Source organism: Tyto alba, unplaced genomic scaffold (assembly GCF_018691265.1).
Source record: "Tyto alba isolate M040663 unplaced genomic scaffold, T.alba_DEE_v4.0 Super-Scaffold_6, whole genome shotgun sequence".
Lineage (NCBI taxonomy): Eukaryota > Metazoa > Chordata > Aves > Strigiformes > Tytonidae > Tyto > Tyto alba.
This window is the reverse complement of record NW_024881327.1, coordinates 35439083-35459076: the sequence shown is the minus strand read 5'-3', so window position 1 is coordinate 35459076 and position 19994 is coordinate 35439083. Positions and strand designations below refer to the sequence as shown.

At 40.2% G+C, this 19994-nt stretch overlaps 1 protein-coding gene across 1 annotated transcript; it reads right to left on the bottom strand.

Annotated features, from left to right (window-relative positions):
• Window positions 1–12284: 12284 nt before the first annotated feature.
• Window positions 12285–19671, bottom strand: CCKAR (cholecystokinin A receptor). Its single transcript, XM_009970229.3, has 5 exons — window positions 19158–19671; window positions 18149–18400; window positions 15887–16148; window positions 14163–14290; window positions 12285–13523 (listed from the first exon to the last, which is right to left on the bottom strand). Exons 1-5 carry the CDS (start codon window positions 19276–19278, stop codon window positions 12997–12999), a joined length of 1290 nt encoding a protein of 429 aa, XP_009968531.2. The 5' UTR covers window positions 19279–19671; the 3' UTR covers window positions 12285–12996.
• Window positions 19672–19994: the final 323 nt, after the last annotated feature.

Below are 19994 nucleotides of genomic sequence, written 5' to 3'. Positions count from 1 at the left end.
ATGGGATTATCTTCACAGCAAGGAGAAAAATTAAATATGTCATGCAGTCATAGCTTTTAAAAATTATATGTGAATCTCTATTTGCAGCTTGTTCCTCCAGCTACCTTGAGGAATACAGATATGAAATATGGGTAGAGTTTTGCCATTCATCTGCTGGGATGTGAGAAAAGTTTATTAACCAGTTTCACATTATATTACAATCTAATCTTTCTCTCACCTGAACCTTCATCCTGTTTTGAGAAATTATTTGCAGCTGGTCATACTAGAGTGAACACTGACAATATTGTTGTTTATCTTGTTTTTCTGTTAATTCAGTATTTATGTACCTATGAAAATGTTCCTTTCATTTAACTTTCTTTTAAAAATGATGTTTAAATGCTAGTTGGCTTGTGAAGTGTTCTCTGCAAAATCACTATGACATGTTCAGTGCAAATTGAACTGTTCTCATTATTCTGATGCAGGAAATTCACAGTCCCAGTACAGTAATATCCTGATGCAAAGGCCATTTGTCCAGGTCCTAGGTGGGGATGGAAAAAATGAGTTTAGACCTTAAGTTAAACATAAGCACTGCCAAATCATTACATAAGATGGAAGGAGCGAGGTAACAGCAAAGGTGAATGCTAGTTTTTCAGCCAGACTGCTGGAAATTTCAGGGCTGATGGGAGTTATGAATCATGTAATGGATGCAGTCATTAAAGTTTGAGTGTTACTTGTCACAGAGGCCAAGAGGATATGCTGTTTGTTAGGTTGTTTTTTGTTGTGTTTTTTTTTGTTTGTTTGTTTTGTTTGTTTTTTTTTTTTTTCCACTGGCCAGCAGTGATGTTGGCTCAGGAGGAGGAATGATTGTACTTGAAACCCCTCTGTCAGGTACCACTTAAGGTGTCGCCTTGATGGTCAGAACATAGGAATCATTTTATCCAAAAACCTAACACTGTAAAATGGGGGAAATCAAATAATAGATGAAATATAATAGCAATTCATTAAGCTGCTGGACTAGCCGAAGAGAGTTTCAATTTGTTGTTCTCTAGCAGTTCATGAGTTGTCATTGGTAAGCAGTCAAGAGCTCAGGTATAAAATATCAAATCCTATACAAGGTATCTACCAGGAAAACTCAGGCATGTGTGCCATCCAAGTTGAAATTGGCTTGAATTTACCTCATCTTAACCAATTTGATGTATTTTACAAGGCCACATAGAGTAAGTTTTAAAGTGGAAAAGGGTAAAAAAAAAAAAAATCTGGTCAAGATACTTGCTTTGGATGTAAGACTGGGACACGAGTAGCTTTCTTTCATCCCACTGAAGTGCAGTAATCATTTCTCTAGGGATTTATAATCAGTTTTTCCTGGTTTTCCCATTAAGAATAGTTTATAGGCATTGATAAAACCCCAGACCAGAGAGGCTGTAAAGTCTGCTATCAGGTAACTGTTCAGTGGGTCCATTTCACCTGGAATGGAGCAAATTGAGGTTTAAATCCTTTTTCTGAAGCAGGAGCAAGAAGAACTAAAACCTGATTCTGTCTCGTCTTAAATCAGAAATTCTGTCTTGGACTAGAGAAGCTTTCTTCCTGGCAAAAAGGGTTCACTGACTGGCTCATCTCTATCGCAGAGTTTTTGATTAGATAGTTTAATATGAAAGCTCCTGATGAACGCTCACTTCTCCTAACTTCCCAGTTAAAGTTGAGCTGTAAAGTTCTTCATGGACTGAAATATCGCTGACATGGAGAAATACGAATGATTTGATGCACACAAATGAAAAGCAAAGTCATGTTAATTGAGGATGCTAAAGAACCATCACCTTTGGTACTTTCAGGTCCTTGGTAAGGATCTGGGCACAGCAGACAATAGACAGAAATACAAGGGAAAAAAGTTTACTCGTGTATCAGGGAAACTGGGGACTACTGGACTTCAAACTGTAGCTGCTGCCCAGAAAACCCCTGTTGGCTGTTGTTTAATGAGGAATATGCCAATAATGTGCTGGGTTTCTACTCTCCAGGCCATCTAAATAAGTCAGCCTGTTAATCAGCTGAGCTTTTGCATGAAGAGATGCAGCAATAAGATTCAGCTTAGAAGCAGAGCCAAGATTTCAATTCATGAGGAAGGTGAAAGAAGAATTATTTTCTTGTAAATGATACAAACCTTCCACCGCCTCACTGCAACACTAAAACTATTCTTTCTGCTCTAAACCTCAATAAAGATAATAAGCCTGCACTTCAACTGGCCCCGTGGAGACTCTCCGCTGCAGCGGCTGCCCCAGCCTCACACCGCCCTCCATAAATAGGTGTTGGGGCTCAGAATTAAAAGTCCCACTGGACACACCTGAATAGGATTCGGGGCTGATGTATTTAAGACCAGTAGGAACAAACACTTTAAAATAAATATACAATCTCTTCTCAGATACCCGGAGAAAAGGAAAGTTGTGCTCTGTTCTGTCACCCAGACAAACTCACATTGATAAGATCAGAATCTGCAAATATAAGCCCAAAATTGTTTGCAGCAGCTGCTGTTTGGGAACAAACAGGATTAGATAGGATTGACCCCAGACTGGGTTTGAAGTGGAGCTAGCTAGTGAAGTATATAAGGTTTTCAAGTAATCAGCACCTTTAGTCATTACCATCAGGTATTCTGCACCTATATTTAGACTTTCTTGCAAGATTTATGCCTTTCTGAAGATTTCTGTTGCAGGTATAAACAACATCATCCACTCACCCTGGCCAAAAGACATTTAAACATCTACAGTTTAAACTAATTGCTTCTGATTTCAATACAGCACTATTTATATGGCCTGAAAATGCTGCTCCTACTTCACCTGGTGCCAAAAATTTTAATGTACCCTCACTTTGCTGTCCAAACCTCCACCTCCCTTAGCAATACATATATATGTGCTGTCAGTTCATAAAATGTATTGCAAAGAGTAAAATCTAGAAAATACTTCTGTGTCTCCCCTTAATTTCAGTGCCGTTGGCAGGCCACTCCATAACAGGTAGATTAGTTGTCAGATCTTGCTTCCCACTGCAGAAAGTACTGAAGGATCGAAATGCAGGAAACCGAAGTGTGCAAGATGGTCCAAAATTTTCAAAGGGTAACTCTTCAGAGAGTACATGGAAATCCTGAGATGTTAATAAAATTAACCTTAGAGTTTGATGAAGACAATCAAAATGCATCAGGAGGAGCAATTGGAAGTTGCTTTAATTTTCTGGATACAAAGCTACAGTAGTTTTGTTGGTGATCTGTGTGTGAGCATGTTAGATCTGACATACTCCACATGGAAAAGGGGAATTGCCAGAATTAGAGATCAGTCATAGGAGGTGAAAGAGAAAGGTTCATATTAAAGCTATGAAACGAAGTAAAGGAAACTCAAGCCAAATATGAAACTTTGCAGTATTAAAAAAAAAAAAAAAAAAAGGCATAAAGTTACTTGATCGTGTAACTTAAAAAGCAGGTGTTTCCAAGTGTGCCTTCTTCAAAAGCCCTCCCGACTGCTATCTACGATAACTGTTCACACAGATGGAGAGAGTCTCACAGACACAGGAAAGTACTCAAAAGCACTTTCACAAATATGTTCCTCCAGAGAGGACCAAGGACAAATGTAAGTAAATAACAATTCTTGGCTCAGAAGCAGAGCCTGAAGTTGCACAGATGGCTACATTTGAGCCCACAGGCGTATGGAAATATTATCAAAGTTCTTCAGTTTGTTTTATGTAGTAGTAGATTAGAAAAAATTATTCAGACTAAATTTGAAGGAAGCGCAGATGCAACATGAATCAGTTATAAAATTGCATTTTGGTAAATTTATATTAATTTAGAAACATGTTACTCTTGGTAGAGTTAGGAGAATAATTGAATGTACAAAGCACTGTAGTCGAAGCAGACACACAGATTTGGAAATTATTATCTGGCGAAGCCGACTGGTAGCACCGAGATGCATAACAGACTGCTGCTGTCAGTCATCAGCGTGGGGATGTGGAAGCTCCGCAGTGAAAAAACTTTAGCAAAAGCGAGCTGGAGGTGGGGCAGGAAAGGCAATACCTATTTCCTCCTAGCAGAGAGCACCACTTTCTAAGTTCGTTTACAGGATGCTAGCGAAGGGTAGATTGTTTTGGTTACTGGTAACTATTAAACGCAGGCATCACAGTTTGTGGGGGGAGAAAGAGGCTGGTTGTGAGGATTTTTTTTTTTTTTATTTCTTTTTAAAATAATTTCTTGCTTATTTGTTTTTCTACTTACCTGACTGCAACTGGTTTTTATGGTTTCAGAAACCTTTGTCACTTCTGTCTGATGGAATACAGGGTCCCTGGGGGCTGCCTCCTACACAACAGTGGTAGCAGAGATGGGCTCTGTGTTGGCTGGTGGACAGGACGTGGGAGGTGCAGCTCCTAATAGGTCCCACGGATGCGCAGTGTTCCAGGATATTAGGCTTTGGGGACAGAGGAACGTACCATTATATTCTCTTAACCCGTCAGCTAGACTGGAACATAGCAGTATCGTGGCGGTGTGGTTTATACTCCTCCCATGGCAGACGCCTGACTCGTGCAGGTGCAGCACAGCATGCTCTGCTTGGGCATCGCCTGGTCAGTCCTGCTGTCAGAATCCCTTCAGCAGCAAAACCCTATGCAAAGCCTGTAGAAAATAAATTAATTCCAGAATAATTGTTTTCTTTTCAAATCTACACTTTCAACCTTGCCTAAAACGAGGGCTTTTGTGCGCAAAGTAAAGTTTGGTTTTCCTTCCATCTTGCTGCTTAGGGAAATTTTTGACTGCCCCCTACTTGTCTCCTTCACACGCAGGGCACAGCTGCCTTTTCTCTTCCTTTCAAGAAGGCCTTGACAGTCCAAAACCAAGAAGTGTTTGCAATTATTATCTCTCTCCACAGATCAAATCACACTGTCCTCGTCTCCTTATTATAATTCTCCCCCTCCGCCCCCCACTCTGCAGGGCCAATACGTTTCCTGTTCACCTTCCCTTCCATTCCTTCCCCCAGCCCTGTGTTTGGGCTCTGTGGAACCATGTTTCCCGCTGCAAGTGCATTAGATTCAGCTTTGTCTTCAGTCACCATCTTTCTAAATACTAGCTTTTTCACCAGTCTCATTAATCTCTTACAAATCTCACAAAAGCAATATACGACAAAGCGGCACACCTGCAGCTTGTACTCGCACTCTCTATGCAGCCTCTGTAATTGAAGCCTTGTCAGTCTTGGCTTCAGTGTATAATAAAGCAAGCCTATCCCAGTTTTAATAAATATTTGACAAATTAGTGCAGTGGAGGAGTCACGCTGGATGTTAGTAAACATTTGATGTCTTGTGGAAAACCCTGCCTTTCAATAAATGTTCTTTGAACGTTTCCACCAGCTCTTACTTTTCACTTCTTGAAAAAAGGAAGGAAATAAAAAAAAAAAAAATTGCTTGAAGAGTACCAGGCAACACGCAGCTATGCCTGATTGTCTCTCCTGGACTGTACTGTTCTGCTTCAGTCAGTTGACACTATTTAAACAGATTTCCTATCTAATAAACACAAGGGCACTGAGATATGGTTTTTTTGGATCCTTTTCCTAGATGTGCAACCCCAGTGAAGTGAAGACTTTGATATTAACAGAACTTTCTTCTTGTTAAATGTCCACTGTGAGAACATGTCTTAGGGCTGAAAATTTGCTTTAGTCACGACTGAATTTCTTGTAACTCAGTTGAATACTGACCACATCTGGACTGCAAATAAAAGCTCTTTGTCTTCAAGACATGGCAGCCTCCTCATCCTGTGATGACCTCTGTCCTTCCCCATCCGATGATCAGAGGTGCATTAAATTAGTTGTAGCACACTGGGAAGCTTGAAGGGACATGATGTTGGGTTTTCAGCAGAAGCAGCAGTTGTGCCTTCTCTGATACAATGAATTAGTTTCGGTGCCATAACCATAATGTTATTTTTCCTGCTTGCCTGTGGACTGCGGCAGGACCATCTTTTGGGTAGCCACCAGAGAAAGGAACTCCAAAGATGGACTGACTTGGATGGCATTGCTATCCTTATATTCCTTTACAGTAATAGCAAACCGGTCACAGCAACACTGCCAGATGCCTCCACAGTTTCAGAGCAAGGAAGCAGCTCTGGTTACTCCTCATCTACTTGCAGTTCAGCTATGAAATCCTGAAGATCTCCAGTGTTAGAAGGCCCATAGCAGGTTTGTAAGAGCCAGTGCAGCTTTCCCAGCTGGCTGGCCGGTTCTCTTTTGGGTGTTGTCACCTGTTTACTGCATTTGTCCCCGTGGCTTCACCTCTGTGTGTCATTCTTTACTTGATCATGAATGAGGCCTCTTATCAGGTGCTGAATATTGTCACAACAAGGCCCTGAGCCACTGTTCCATTTAATAAAAGAAAAAAATCAGCCCAGACAGCGAGCCAAGAGCATAAGCAGCCCCTCCTCTTTCCTATGGAGTTAGGTTCTGTACGTACAACCGTTCTTCACGCTTGTTTTGTAACACTGGTATTTGTACAACATTCACAGGAGCTATGCAGTGATTTGTCCACTGTTTTAAATCAAACTCAGTACATAAGTTGCATTTCTTCATTCTATCAGGAGATATTTTCAAAATTTTTAATAACTGCCAAAATAGCATGAAATTAATTAAATAGTGTTCACCTGATAGGTGATGATTCCTACTTGATGTTTGCTGCCTGCTGAAGCTAATGAAGACATTTTGGTTTTGTCTCAGAGTACAGTGGACAATTGGCATCTCATTGGCTCAAAATTAGTGTTTTTTGGACATAACTGGGAGCAGAAGCCAAAGAAAACTCTTCATGCCATAACTATTTGTAGAGATGCAGACAAATAATTCTTAGCAGGGTTATGTTGCCACTAGACAAAAAAAGCAGAAGCTTTACAAGTCACAAACATTTCCTTTGCACTTTTTTTCTTTGGTAGGTACACAAGGCAGCCTAACAAGTGTTGCAGGGGTGAAAAATAAAAAGGTAATTCTAGAAATGGGTCTTTTTATAAACCGCTTAGAAATTCTGGCATCTTTAGGGCACATATTACTATAATGTGGATGTAACTAATGAGAAAAGAGCCAGGGATGGGTTGTATATAAAAAGCTGGAGCTGTTTAACAGAAATGAATAACACATATAGAAAAATGGATGGGAAAACTGTGGTCAGAGGGTGAGCAAACTGCTGACCTACATACACACCTGAGTGAAATGTGATTTGGTTAGTCTATGTCATATTTTAAATGGAAAAGCAAGATATTTTGTGAAAAACAAAACAAAACAAAACAAAAACAAAAACAAACAAACAAACAAAAAAACCCAAAATAATAATAATAAAAAAAAAAACAAAACACAAACCAAATAAAACATCCGAACTTTCTTTTTATACTCTCTACCATCCCGTCTCTGATGCTTTAATAAGATTACAGCCTCTCTTTCCATATAATCCTCACTCAAAGCTATTAGGTTTCATCCTTCTTCTGTTTCCTCTTGAGAATGTGTATCTTTTGCCACTAGGAACCCCAATATCCATTCAAATTAGACTGAGGAAAAAAAAAAGAAGCATGTTTACCAAAGTCCTGAGAAACAGAAGAGGAAGTAAGTACAGTCCTTGAATCTGAAGATGTTCTTTGTGTATCTTGATTTGTATAAAAAAGCATCAGCTATGGAAAAATGGGTATCTGAGAAAATAAAGGAGACGAGTAGTTATTAAAATCCTCTCATCATTTAAATGAATACTTCCAAGATTAATATTTGATAAGGAAAAACACATCTTAAAAATTGAATTCACCATTGCAGTCGTAAGATTACAAGATGATATGACTGCAGTCAGTAAATGTCTACCACATTCTAGTCTGTGCATAGTGTGAGCATACCCAACTGTAGATTAGCTGTGGTACAGAAACACCGGCGGTGCTATACCCTGCACTACAGGGTTGTTCATCCAGATCTTCCTGGCAGCATCTATCTGTGAGGTACCGCAAAAGGCAGCTATCTTCAGATCAGCCTTCTGCCCAGTACAGTTGTGCATGTGGTCCGAGCAAGTGTCTGCTTTTAAGGGAAATCCTACTAAATGCTGTTAGAAACTGCATGTGTGTATATTTGCTGTGCTTTGGCTGCAATATTTCTGTATCGTATTGGATTATTTCAGAATCAGCTGATCCTGAAATAATCTATTCCAAGATAGAAAAGCATCATCACAAGCTGCTATGTGTGAACACCATCCCTCAGCTCAGAGGGTTGCACCATCCCTCGGCTCAGAGGCCGGAGGAGCAGGAGGGGATGGAGGAGCAGGAGGGACCCCAGACAGCCTCAACACCTTGCCAAGGTCTTGGTGGCATCGGAAAAGAGGCCATGGCTCATGTAAGGGGGGGTGTAAACCTTTAGTGGCTGCAGTTCCAAATCCACATGCCGCTTTTCATTCAGCGCACTTGTATTTTGCCTTGGCAACAGTGAAATGTATCCTTCATTTAACCCCCCACCAAGTGCTGTATTTAGCAGTATTTTAGGCATCTGTCTTAAAGCATGCCCTAATAATAGAGGTTGCAAGTAATAGTGACAGAAGTAGCAAAGGAGGACTTGGATGTTATTTAATTCTACGGTTTTGTTTTATGAGCTAGTATATACCGCTTGTTTGATCATTCCAGGAGCCAGTGTTCAAGAGGGACAATGTGTGAACTCAGATGTAGGGTTGTGAGAGGCAATTGCAGAACTGTTGTGTTGTGGGCAGGATATATTGTTTGGAGCAATGTGCTTCAGGAGTCAGTCAACCAGAGATGATAAGGGGAAATGAAGATGAGAGTGCTTTCTGGAAAAGTAAATCTGGGAAGGAAAATAAACCTGTCAAAGAGGAAAAAAAAAATCTAACAATTGTTGGGAGGGGGGAAGTAACGTAGAGACTGGGAAGGGTATAGAAGAAAAACCAGATGATGACATGCAGCTGAAAAAGATAAGAGGAAGACAAAGGGAGAAAAAAACCTGGGAGTCAGGGGAGAAAGGGGAAGAAGAGAAAGACTTTAGCGATTTATAGTCATTATACAATCTGAAATTTATTGGTTTGTCATTTGTCTGCTACATCTGGGAAACAGTTTGCCTTTAGGTACTGTCCATTGTAAAAGTAGACTCTTAGGATAGAATTTCTCCCCCCAGCCTCTATAAACTAATATTAAAATAACATGACCTGGGTTTGAGTGAGTGGTGGAGTTTTTGGTAGCAGAGTAGGGGGCTACAGCAGTGCCCCCTGTGAGAAGCTTCTCAAAGCTCCCCTGGCTCCAAGTCAGACCCACCTCTGCACTGAGGCCAGCCAATTACAGTGGCTGCACCCCTGTAATAATGTATTTAAGAAGGGACCTGGGAGGAGGAGTTGGAGCTGTGAGAAGGAGTTGCAACATCTAGATGAACACCAAGGTCAGTGGAAGAATAGAGAAGGAAAGGCAGGAAGGGAGGTGCACCGGAGCTGAGACCCACCTGTATCCCACGGTCAGACAGCAGGGGCCACCGCCCCTGCCACCCATGGAGGTCTATGGTAGAGCAGATGCCCACCTGTGAACTGTGGGGAGCCCCACACCATCTCAGGTGACTATCCCTGAAGGAGGCTGGGATCCTGTGGGAAGAAGCAGCCCCTGCTGTTGTAGTTTGGTGCTGGGAAGATTGCAGCATGTGAGGGTGTCCTAAGCTGGAGCAGCTTGGGAAGGGCTGCAGCCTGTGGGAGGGACTCATGTCAGAGAAAGTTTGTGGAGGACTGTCTCCTGTGAGAGGAGGACCACGCTGGAGCAGGGGAAAGAAGTTCCAGAAGCTTCCCCCACCGAAGATGGAAGAAGCGGCAGCACTGACTGCACCCCCCATTCCCTGCCCCTGCGCCGCTGGGGGGGAGGAGGTAGAAATATCAGGAGCAAATCTGAGCCTGAGAGGAAAGGAGGTGTAGGGGAAGGTGTTTTCAAGATATGGTAATGCTTCTCACTGTCCTACTCTGTCTGTTAAATGCTGTTGTTGTTAGTGTCTGTATTAATTTGATGTTCTTTCTTTCTTCCCCTAACGAGTCGGACTTTTGCCGGTCACAGTAATGGGTGAGTCACCCCTTCCTGTCCTATCTCAATTCCTGAGCCTTTTGTTTTATTGTCTCCTTCTCAGTGCAGGGGGGAAGGGGAGAGTGAGCAGCTGTGTGGTGCTCAGGTGCCCTCTGAGCTCAAATCACAACAGAGACTTAATGGGCTCTTTTATTCTGATGCGTTTATTCTACCCACATCTATTATCGAAGATACATTTCCACTGTCAGCAGTATCTGAATTAAAGGTGCTGGGAGGATTGCACGACTCTTTAGCAATGAAAGGGCAACATTCAGTGCCAGGAATGAATTCTGAAATGCACAGATAAGGGAAAATGGCATTAAGATGCATGCAGGTTGCAGGAAGGCTGAGATTTCCTGTGCTAGGAGATCAGGGCAAAAGACAAAATGACCGGATTGCAATATTGCATTTTAAAAACTTAATTCCTACTCCTTCCTGGTATTTGGCTTAAGGCTCATGACTTTGAGAGCTTGGTCAAAGAGGTAATTTGCTGGTTTAAAGAGAAAAAGAGTGCATAGAGGGCAATGGAGGGAAAGAGTGACACACACACAGATGAGCCTTGGACAAAAGGAAACGTGTCTGTAGTGGCACATTTCTAACCCTTCCCTGAGTGTCATCCAACCACCACTCCATCGGGATCTTCTCCTGCCTCCCTCACTTCATCACCTTCAAATTGTGCTTCCTGATAGTTACAAGTGGGGAATCAATCAGAGACTCTGCTCCTTTCAGCCGCGGGTACTGGTGGCCATGGGGGCCTGTGATCTGATTAAGGCATTGTTGAAAATAGCTTTTTCCTTTCATCTGAAACCACTATTCTCAGACTAAATCAGTGGGAGCAGGTGAACGGTGCATGTACTGCTATGTGGGCTCTAAAGGTACCAGAGAATCTACATCTACAAAAAGGAATTTGCCTTTTGAAGTGCATACAGAGCTGTGCAGTAGGCTGCCTTGCTATACAGTGCATAGTCAGCAATATTCACATCCAGTATATTATTAAGATTTGATTTTTTTTTTTACTTAAACAACAATTTTTAAACTATGTCCTGTAATAAAGCCAGACTTTCAAATAGTATAAAATACTTCACAAATATTTTTTCTGCTCTTACTCTTCCACATAAATCCAAAAGCAGCTGAGTTTTTTCTTTTGGTTTCAACACACAGGACAGGTTTATAGAGGGTCTCATCCTGCACCCTTAAGTGAAGTAAAATTTTCACTTCATTGTTAAGAATTAAATCCCATAATTTAATTTGATGGGTATATGCAGAAGGTCAGATCAATGTCAGTAATCTCAGTGCCATTCCAGGAACAGTGCTACTTTATTAACGTGGCAGGCAAAACATTGTTTCTATGGATTGTGCATAAATGGTGTTTAGAATTTTTTTTTAATTTCCTGTCTGTGGACAAGCTGGATGCAAATAAAATAATAGCCAAAGTTGTGTGCTAAGTTTTATGGGTAAACTGTTTCAAGCAATAACTGAGTGCAGAACATGGATCTGGGTGCCTGGAACTCAAACTATATTTCCAATTTAAAATCATTCTGTAAACAGATCAGATTTTCCTGATTAAAAACCTTGACAGGGGTTTATATTTAATATCCATGCCTACATTCCATTCTGTGCTCAAATTTAATCTCTGACTAATAACAAGTTTTAAAATTATATTGATTCAGCTAGAAAACAGAAGCATCTCCAACAGGATATTTTCACAAAACAAAATAAATGATGTAACTTCACCTGCAGAGCTCCACAAGGCAAAGAGCATGACCTGAAGACCCACACTCTCCTGTACACTGGACAGGAAAGAAACTGGATTCCTTACTCAATAAAACATCAATAATTACATCATCCAAAGTCTTTTTTTCTATGTTGAGTCTGTTTACGGCTAGTTGGAGAAAATAGATGTTTCAAAATTTAGAAACACTATGTTTTCTGACAAAGTCTTTCAGCATTTGCTCGTTGTGTCTGTTCTTTTTGCCTTTCCACCTCTAATGGCTTCTATTTCCTTGTGGGCAGTACCATGCTAGGAGTGACTGTGAATATATTTATGAAATGTATGATTACTGTGGGCATCATCTTACATCTTTAGTCCTCTGTCTTTTGTAAAATCACCTCTTTGCCTTTACCCCTGTGATTTCCAGTGTGACAATTTCCACACAAGCCTTTGGGGCTCATCTAAGACCTTGCCATTTGCACGTGTCGGAGTTTGCAGCTGCACAGGAGAAAACAAGTGCTTTGTGTTTCTTCTATAGAGTGTATTTAAACCAAAAGTACATTAAATTGTTACTTTCGATTACTGCCTAAGTGAAGAATGCATTCCATCCACAAAGTCGCCAATAATATTTTAATTTTATTAAAAAAAAAAAAAAAGAAAGTTTAAATTATTTTACTTAAAAGCATTATTTTCACATGGACAAGCCCATTTTCTCCACCCTAAAATTCTTTTAATTAACTGTGACACCAAAATGATCTCAACATGTATTAGCTCAGCTAAAATGTGAAAAGATACTACAAATGTAACTCAAATATTTTGATTATGAGGCATAGATATTGAAGTGAAGACTGCAATACATGTATTCATGTTTGAGGAGAATCTACTAGTATCATGGAAATTTCAAGAGATACTTGGAACTGCAGCCGAAAACTGAGTGAAACTGTTGATGTAAAGGACACCAATTTTTACAGGAGAATTTATGACAAACAGAGCATCTTCTAGGGCTTTTTATAAAGTCCCTTATCTTCAAAGAGCCCTCTTCCTCCTCTGTACTTTTGAAGGGAAAGTGATATAAAGCTCAGACAGTGATAGCATCCATTTCCCATAAAATTGTCACCGCGCTTACTGTCAGCTGAAGTGTTTCATTACCTCAGAACTAAATCACGTTCAGCTGATGCCACAGTCACTTTCCAAGACCAGATGATCGATACTTGAATTTCTGTAGGCCACTCATTGGCTCTTCTGATGCCACTCAGGGGGGTGCAGATGCATTCATGTGCGTGTAAGAACATTTGGAGAGAGAAGCCCCTGTTGTCTTCCCCTCCTCTTCGTCACCACCCTCTCCCCGTATTGCAGGGGGCTTTTGCTTTGCACAGCAGGTGAAAGTGGCTAGAAAACCCATGCGGAAACGCTTGTTCATAAAGCAGTATATGATAGGGTTCACGCAGGCAGACGTGTAGGACAACAAGTGGATAAAGGAGATAGGAGCCCCTGAGAGACGCTGGTCTGCTGAAGTGGTGTCGAACGCGCGCCAGGCATTAACACTGAAGATGGGAGTCCAGCAAATGAAAAACATAACCACTATCACCATCAACATGCGGATGACGAGTTTCTTGGCCATTAAGTTGGCAGAAGAGCTGCTGCTTCTTACCCTGTCTATTTTGCTACAGCTAGTAGAGGAGAGCTGTTGCAATGGTATTTTCCTTTTTCTTTTGGTTTTGTTGAGGTAGCATCCATCCCCATCCTCGTATTTGGCACTGCAGGTACTTATTTTTCTTTCTGTACATATAAATTAGCACTTAAATAGTAGGCAACATATCTCTGATTAGTGATTCAAAATAAAAAAAAAATTAAAAAAAAATGGAGTCTAAAGCTAAATAAATAACATAATTCATGGCTGAACAACTGATGCAAAGGCGGCACTGGCCTACTTCTGATTCAGTCATGTATCAGCTGCTCCGTGTCTGCTATCTCTCAATACTCACACATCTTAACACTATATAAATTGATGCAAAAGATGTAAGAACACTGTTTGCTCAAGTATTCACTGAAGATAGTTTTCAAAATTATATGCTTCTATCTTAATTTGGCAATTTTTATTGCAGTGTTTATTGACAAAAATGGTCCTCATCCACTGCCAGAAAAAAAATCTTGGTATATCTATAATTGGCAAATTACAAATTTAATGCATCCTGCCCAGAGTCTTTTCAAACAAGCCATAGGTGAGGAATTATTTGCTAGTGAATAATGGAATAACTTCAATCAACAAATGCATCAGGCAGGTTCACAACTATAACTGTCCATAATGATCAATTTTGCTAATAGAAAATTTTCCTGTTCATAGCCTCAGGATGGCTGCTCGTATCTTCAACGCTAACTTAAAAAAAAAACCAAACCCAAACCTAAATATATTGTTACCTCGCGAAGATTTTCTCTGGCTGGCATCAAATTGTATTCCTCTGTAGAGTTCCAAAGAAATTAGGCCATATGCAACCATCATTATAATCCCAGGTATAAGAAAGAGTATGAGTAGCAGGAAAGTGTACCTAAAGGATCAAAAGACAAACTGAGACCAGAGAACAGCACAAAACCAGAAAAATTCCTTTTTCTCCAGGTGAAAATTTTGTGGGGCAGGATTTAAAGATTTTTCTGAAACTTTTTCATGCTAATATGAAGCATAGTTTTGACAGCTCTGGAAATTAGAAGTTTCACATTTCTTCTTTCCCCAGAAAAGTACAGCAGGAACAAGGCTATTGTAGCTGCAAAACATCTCTGTCACCCAACCTCCGCAGGCCCAGAGGAGATGAGCACTCCCACAGTGGTTAGCGGGGACATAAGGTCTCTCTGCCCATGAGTGGGGCTCCCTGCGATAACCAGGTGAGCATCAGGTGCTCTGTAGGTTTGAATGATATAAAAATTGCCTTGCAGAAGCCAAATGAGCAGCTGCTGATTCTCAAAGGAGCCCCTGGTACTGGCGGCCACTACTTGGGTGAGGTCTGCCTTGCCAAGGTTCGTGGCACACGTGGGCAGGGACGGAGCAGCCATGACCTGGGCTTTCATCGCTGGGACCGCGCAGAGCCCCTGTGAAGGGATCCCAGGTCTGGCAACCCCTTTGCTAAAGGAAGCAGCTTTTACTTGGTTGCACATCTGTTACTCTCCTAGGGAGCTTCTCTAACGTGATTACAGGATGGGGAAATAATTCTGTTTAAATGCATTCATGAGCCTGTGTCCCTTCTGCAACCTGGGACTTTGGTGCACACTCTCTAATGCACCTGGGAATCTGCAATGACACCACGGAGAAGAGAATTTCTCCCTGTACCCTCTCTCTTCCTCTGTACTCATACCACCAAGTACCTGAGACCACTGAAAGCATTGATTCAAATTTACTACGTTTGTGGATACACCATACTGAAGTGGTGCACATTTTAATCTTGTTCCCTGTTTCAACTGACCTTCGGTATCCAAAAAAATCTTACATCTTCTCAGGGACAGTTAGTGTTTAGTCATTGTGCAAGGACACAATGTCTAAGTAATATTGCTGCTTGATAGTGCTACTATTTACTTACTCTGCCTGGATGTGTAGGACTTGGAGCACTGTCTCTCCCCTCGTCTCTCTGCCCCTATTCTCTGTAAGTGACCAAAAGGGTTCAGTTCTCAAGAAGGGCATTTGCAGCCTCTCCAAGTTCTCATATTGTACTTCTCTGCTTCAGAGGACCTTCAGACAAACAAATTAACAGGCAAGGCAGCACGCAGAGGGGCATTTATATGTGTCTGCACTTCTCAAAGATTAATCAAGGATTTCTTGGAAAATATTAAAGTTGATATAAAATGAGTGAAAACAGTATTCCTACTTGAAGAGTGACAGATGCTTTCTTTACAGCAACAGTAGGAGCTTAGCAGACCATAGTGTGAGAATCATTGCCATGTTGGGTATCACTTCTATGACAAGAGAAAAGTCATGCAAGTGTCAAAATGTAAGCAGATTAAAAATATGATTTTTTTTTAACTTCTTAAGTGAGTATGATAGAAGTGTAAATGTTTGCTGAAGGTTAATACTTGATTTTCAGTAGGCTTAATGCTACCATGAAATCCTGTTTTCCACCAGATAATTATGCATTTTCTAATAGTCAGTTATGTCTTACCAAGACTGCTGAATGACATCACTTGGCCAAAGGAGCCGACACATATTTGCTGTGGTGTTGTTGTACTTGGTAAAAGGTACCAGTTTGCTGTAAATTGGGTATGGTGACATGATAGCAAAGGAAACACACCAGGTAGCAGCAATCACTTTCAAGGCATGAGATTTTGTCTGCCAGACCCTGGACTGCAGAGGTTTGCAAATGGCACTGTATCTCTCCAAAGATATGGCAACCAGGTTGAATGTAGATACACTTACAGAGACACCTATATATATATAATAAAGAAAAAGGTTATTCTCTTGTTCTAAAGCCTTATGTCATTTTCAAGTAGTCTTGCTAACTTTCTGTATGCATATAGAAAAATAAAAAGATAGGAAATTATTTATAAGCTAAAATATTTATAAATATCATACTGATTAAGTCAGCAAATAATGTGTGGACAATGGGTCTGGGTCTCCAGACTCATGTTCCTGCTCTGAGCTTCTCTACCTCCAGAAGTCCAAGAGAGAAGATTCATTCTGTCAAACCATGAAATTCTGATAACAGGGAAAGAAGACCCTTTTCCTCCTAATTCTTCTTTGCTACTGTGATTTATTCACTCCACTAATTGCACTGAAATTCATTTGACATCAGTGGGATTACGTTGTTAATTACTCTTTTAACACAGAAATTCATAGTCCCTCTTCTATTGTTTTAATTTTTTTAAGTGTCCTGCTTGACTGGTGATCTCATTTTCTCATTCAAGATAATTAAATATGTTATCACTTTTTTTAATTAGATGCTAATGGAGTTACAAAGCAGGAGAAATGAAGTCATGAAGCAGAATCTTTGTCCTTCAAGTGCCCTTAATTTTGCCTGTTCATATACTATAAAATATAATGCAGTGGTCTGTATTTCTGTCACTGAGGTACCCCAGTTTATCACTGAAAGATTGTAAGTATTTACTCCTAATTTCCTTTCTTTCAGTGAATGAGATTTCATTTAATAGTCTTTGTGAATGTTCTAATGTGGGTCAAAATATGAAATGCGAATATTTGTATAGTTTGCTTTACACAAATTATCTGTAAACTAAGTCTTCCTACATCTAAAAATGAAAAATCGAGCATAGGTGATGCAATGAATGTCAGTGTCTGTTAACTGAAGCCTCTGTTAACCTGAACTGTTAATGGGAAATATCCACATTCTGACTCTTAAAATAAAACACCTTCATAATGAAAAACTTCATGTTCAAAAATATTTCACTGGATTTTTTTTTTAACGTAATTTACACAGTGTGAAATAAGCAAATGATGACAAAGTTTCAGTAATGTTAGATGGTATTTATGGCAACAATTCATTATAATTGTTTAAACATGGCCTTGAATTTTTTGTGTTTTATCTTCAAAAAGATGTTGATTTCCCATTTGCACACTTGAGGTGTGTACTTTCACATTACATCAAAGTTCTCAAGGGCATGGGTTGAAAGGGGACCTAAGGTTTCTGTAATTAACCAAGGGTCTCCCAAGGTAGCAAAAGCTTTACATAATGTTATCTTTTGTTTGTTTTGTTTTGTTTCTTTGTTTTGTTTTGTTTTGTTTTGTTTTTTAAGGAACAAACAAATGCATAGGAAATATTGGAAATCACTTACATTAACATACAAAATCCAGGCATTTTTAAATTCCTGCCTCCACAACCAAAGGGGGTATGGCAAGGCATGTAAAAGTGATCCCTCTTAAAGTCAGCCTCTAAAAGCTGTATCTGTATTTTGTGGTCTCCTGGGGAGCTCTGATCACACCTGGTCTGTTCTCAAAGAGTGCTCGCTCTAACTTCCAGATCCCCAAGTGACACCTACTTTGGCCTATTTTTTTCCATGTATCACTGCTACCCAAAATCTGTGGGCAGAATCTGCCCTTGGTGAGGACTGTATGACCCTGCCATTTCGGATGGGTGATCTGAACGCTGCTAATAACTCTGTCAGTGACAGGTAAGCGAGTGCATGTGCCGGGTTCCTCATTAAAGCTTGATCATGCAACACACTTCTCACTTAACCTCACCCAGCAAAACACTTCTGTATGTTGTTAAAATTAAATGGGCACCTCTGTGTTTTGCTGGATCAGACTGAGGAAACAAGGACCATGCAGATTTGCACCACAAAGTTGTTTCTCCATGATTTTGGTAACTGTTCAACGGCAGATGGAAACAATTAGCTTTTTACCGGCCTTTGATGACCTTCTCATCTATCTTATTAGTCAGTTTTCAAAATAAGTACAAAATTCCAAGACTTACCCATGAAATAAGTAGCAGTTTTGCAAACAGCACTACCAAAAATAAAATCTTTCAGCAGGTTGGGAATGAGGGTGAATGGCATGCAGAAAAGGCAGAGCATCATGTCGCTGACTGCTAGCGACAGCAGAAATGTGTTGGTGACTGTTCTCATCCTTTTGTTTCTTATCAGCACTGTAATTACCAGCATGTTCCCCAAAATGCTGAGCAGAAATATCAAACAATACAGCAGAATCCGAATTATCTGATGTAAATCTGAAAATTGTCACAAGGAAAAATCAGTTATGCAGTATACAGCACATAGGCTAGTATTATATATTTCATCCTTTAATCAAAATGTAAAAGCCTCTCTGTATTCAATTTTACTAAGGTTTATGTCTTTACAGCAATGCAAAATCAGTGAAAGCGCTGAAATGCTTAAACTTATTCTGATCTACCTGAATTACATAACATTAAAATACAATACATGCACTACAATACACATCTGGAGAGCCAAATACAACTTTTCAAAAGCACGTTCTGCTCACGCTACTTAGTGTGCACCAGTCACTCACCATGAGAGTTCCTCCTTTATGCAAAAGTAAGAAACAATACAGCAATCAAAAATATTTTAATGCATGGATATTTTTTTCAGCCAGAGAGTGCTATAATTTCATTTTTAATCACTTTCATACATGGTATCAGATCAGATAACTCCATTGTTACTGAATTGCTCAAAGAGTAAAAATCATGTTTTTCCAAGTCCTTAGCAGCTGTTTACATTTTGTGCCCAATAGTGGTACTGTTTTAATTTTCCATTATATCCAAATTTTGTTCTAGATGAATTTTTAACTTGGAAAACCAGCACATACTAAATTCTTTCCTGCCTCTTTCTCATCCTAACTTATCAACAAGCAGCTGATTTTGCACTCCCTCACAGAAAAAGCCTCGTGTAGCTGTTTCTTTCCACAGTGTCTCTACTTTCAGCTAAAACCAAAACTGCCTGAAAAAAAATCTCTTTTTCTATACATACCTTTAGAGGGATAAGATGGATCATCCACACAGAAAAAAGTGTCATTTTCCCAGATGATATCGCACAGGAAAGCAGTAATATTGGTACCGTTCCCGAGGAAGCTAGCATCAACTATTTCCATTCTTCAGTATCCACAGGTTAGCTTTGATGAAGAAGAGAGTGGGTTTGTAACTATCCGCCCATTCTTTCTGTAAACAAATACATTTCTGAAGGAAATCTTCAGGAGAAATACAAGAGAGGCGGTTGTGCAAGGAAGCTCCTCTAACTCCCTGTCAGGAGCACCCAGCACACAGAGTCCTGTTCAGACTGAACAAGATTTATTCCAGGGGCACACAAGGCAGTTCAGAGAAGCAAAGCATGCGTGCACAATCACGCTCACACATATGCACGCACATCCCACACACACGTCCCCTCCGGCACTTTTTAGATCCACCCTCTTCTGTTACTGGACTACTGTTGGGATTATAAACAGGCTAGAAAAAGATTACAGCATTAACCCCTTGCAAGAATGCTTCTACTCACATCTCTGCAATATTTCTCAGAGGGTCTGTTACGCCCTGGCCAGTAAATCACAACCAGTGAGTGATGAGAGTGATAAATCCGTCTCTCAACCAACAACATTTAAAATGGTAAGAGTAGCTGAATAAAAGGGCAGAGAAGAGAAAAACATAGTGAAGATTTGACATTCCTTACATAAAAATGATTCTTATCTTCAGAATTTTCGGAGCAGACTGAAGACTGGGTATTCTCAGAAAAACAAGAGCTGTTACATTTATTTCATTTGGTGATGTGCCTGAGCCAAACCCCAATAAGTCAATAGAAAGACTCACTAATTTC

Coding starts and splice junctions, on each gene's coding strand:
- CCKAR (XM_009970229.3), bottom strand. CDS start 19,278: ATGGAAATAGTTGATGCTAGCTTCCTCGGGAACGGTACCAATATTACT. Junction 16,149..18,148: donor AACTGCTACTTATTTCATGG/GTAAGTCTTGGA, acceptor ATATATATATAG/GTGTCTCTGTAAGTGTATCT. Junction 14,291..15,886: donor GATGTCATTCAGCAGTCTTG/GTAAGACATAAC, acceptor TTGATCCTTTAG/GTACACTTTCCTGCTACTCA.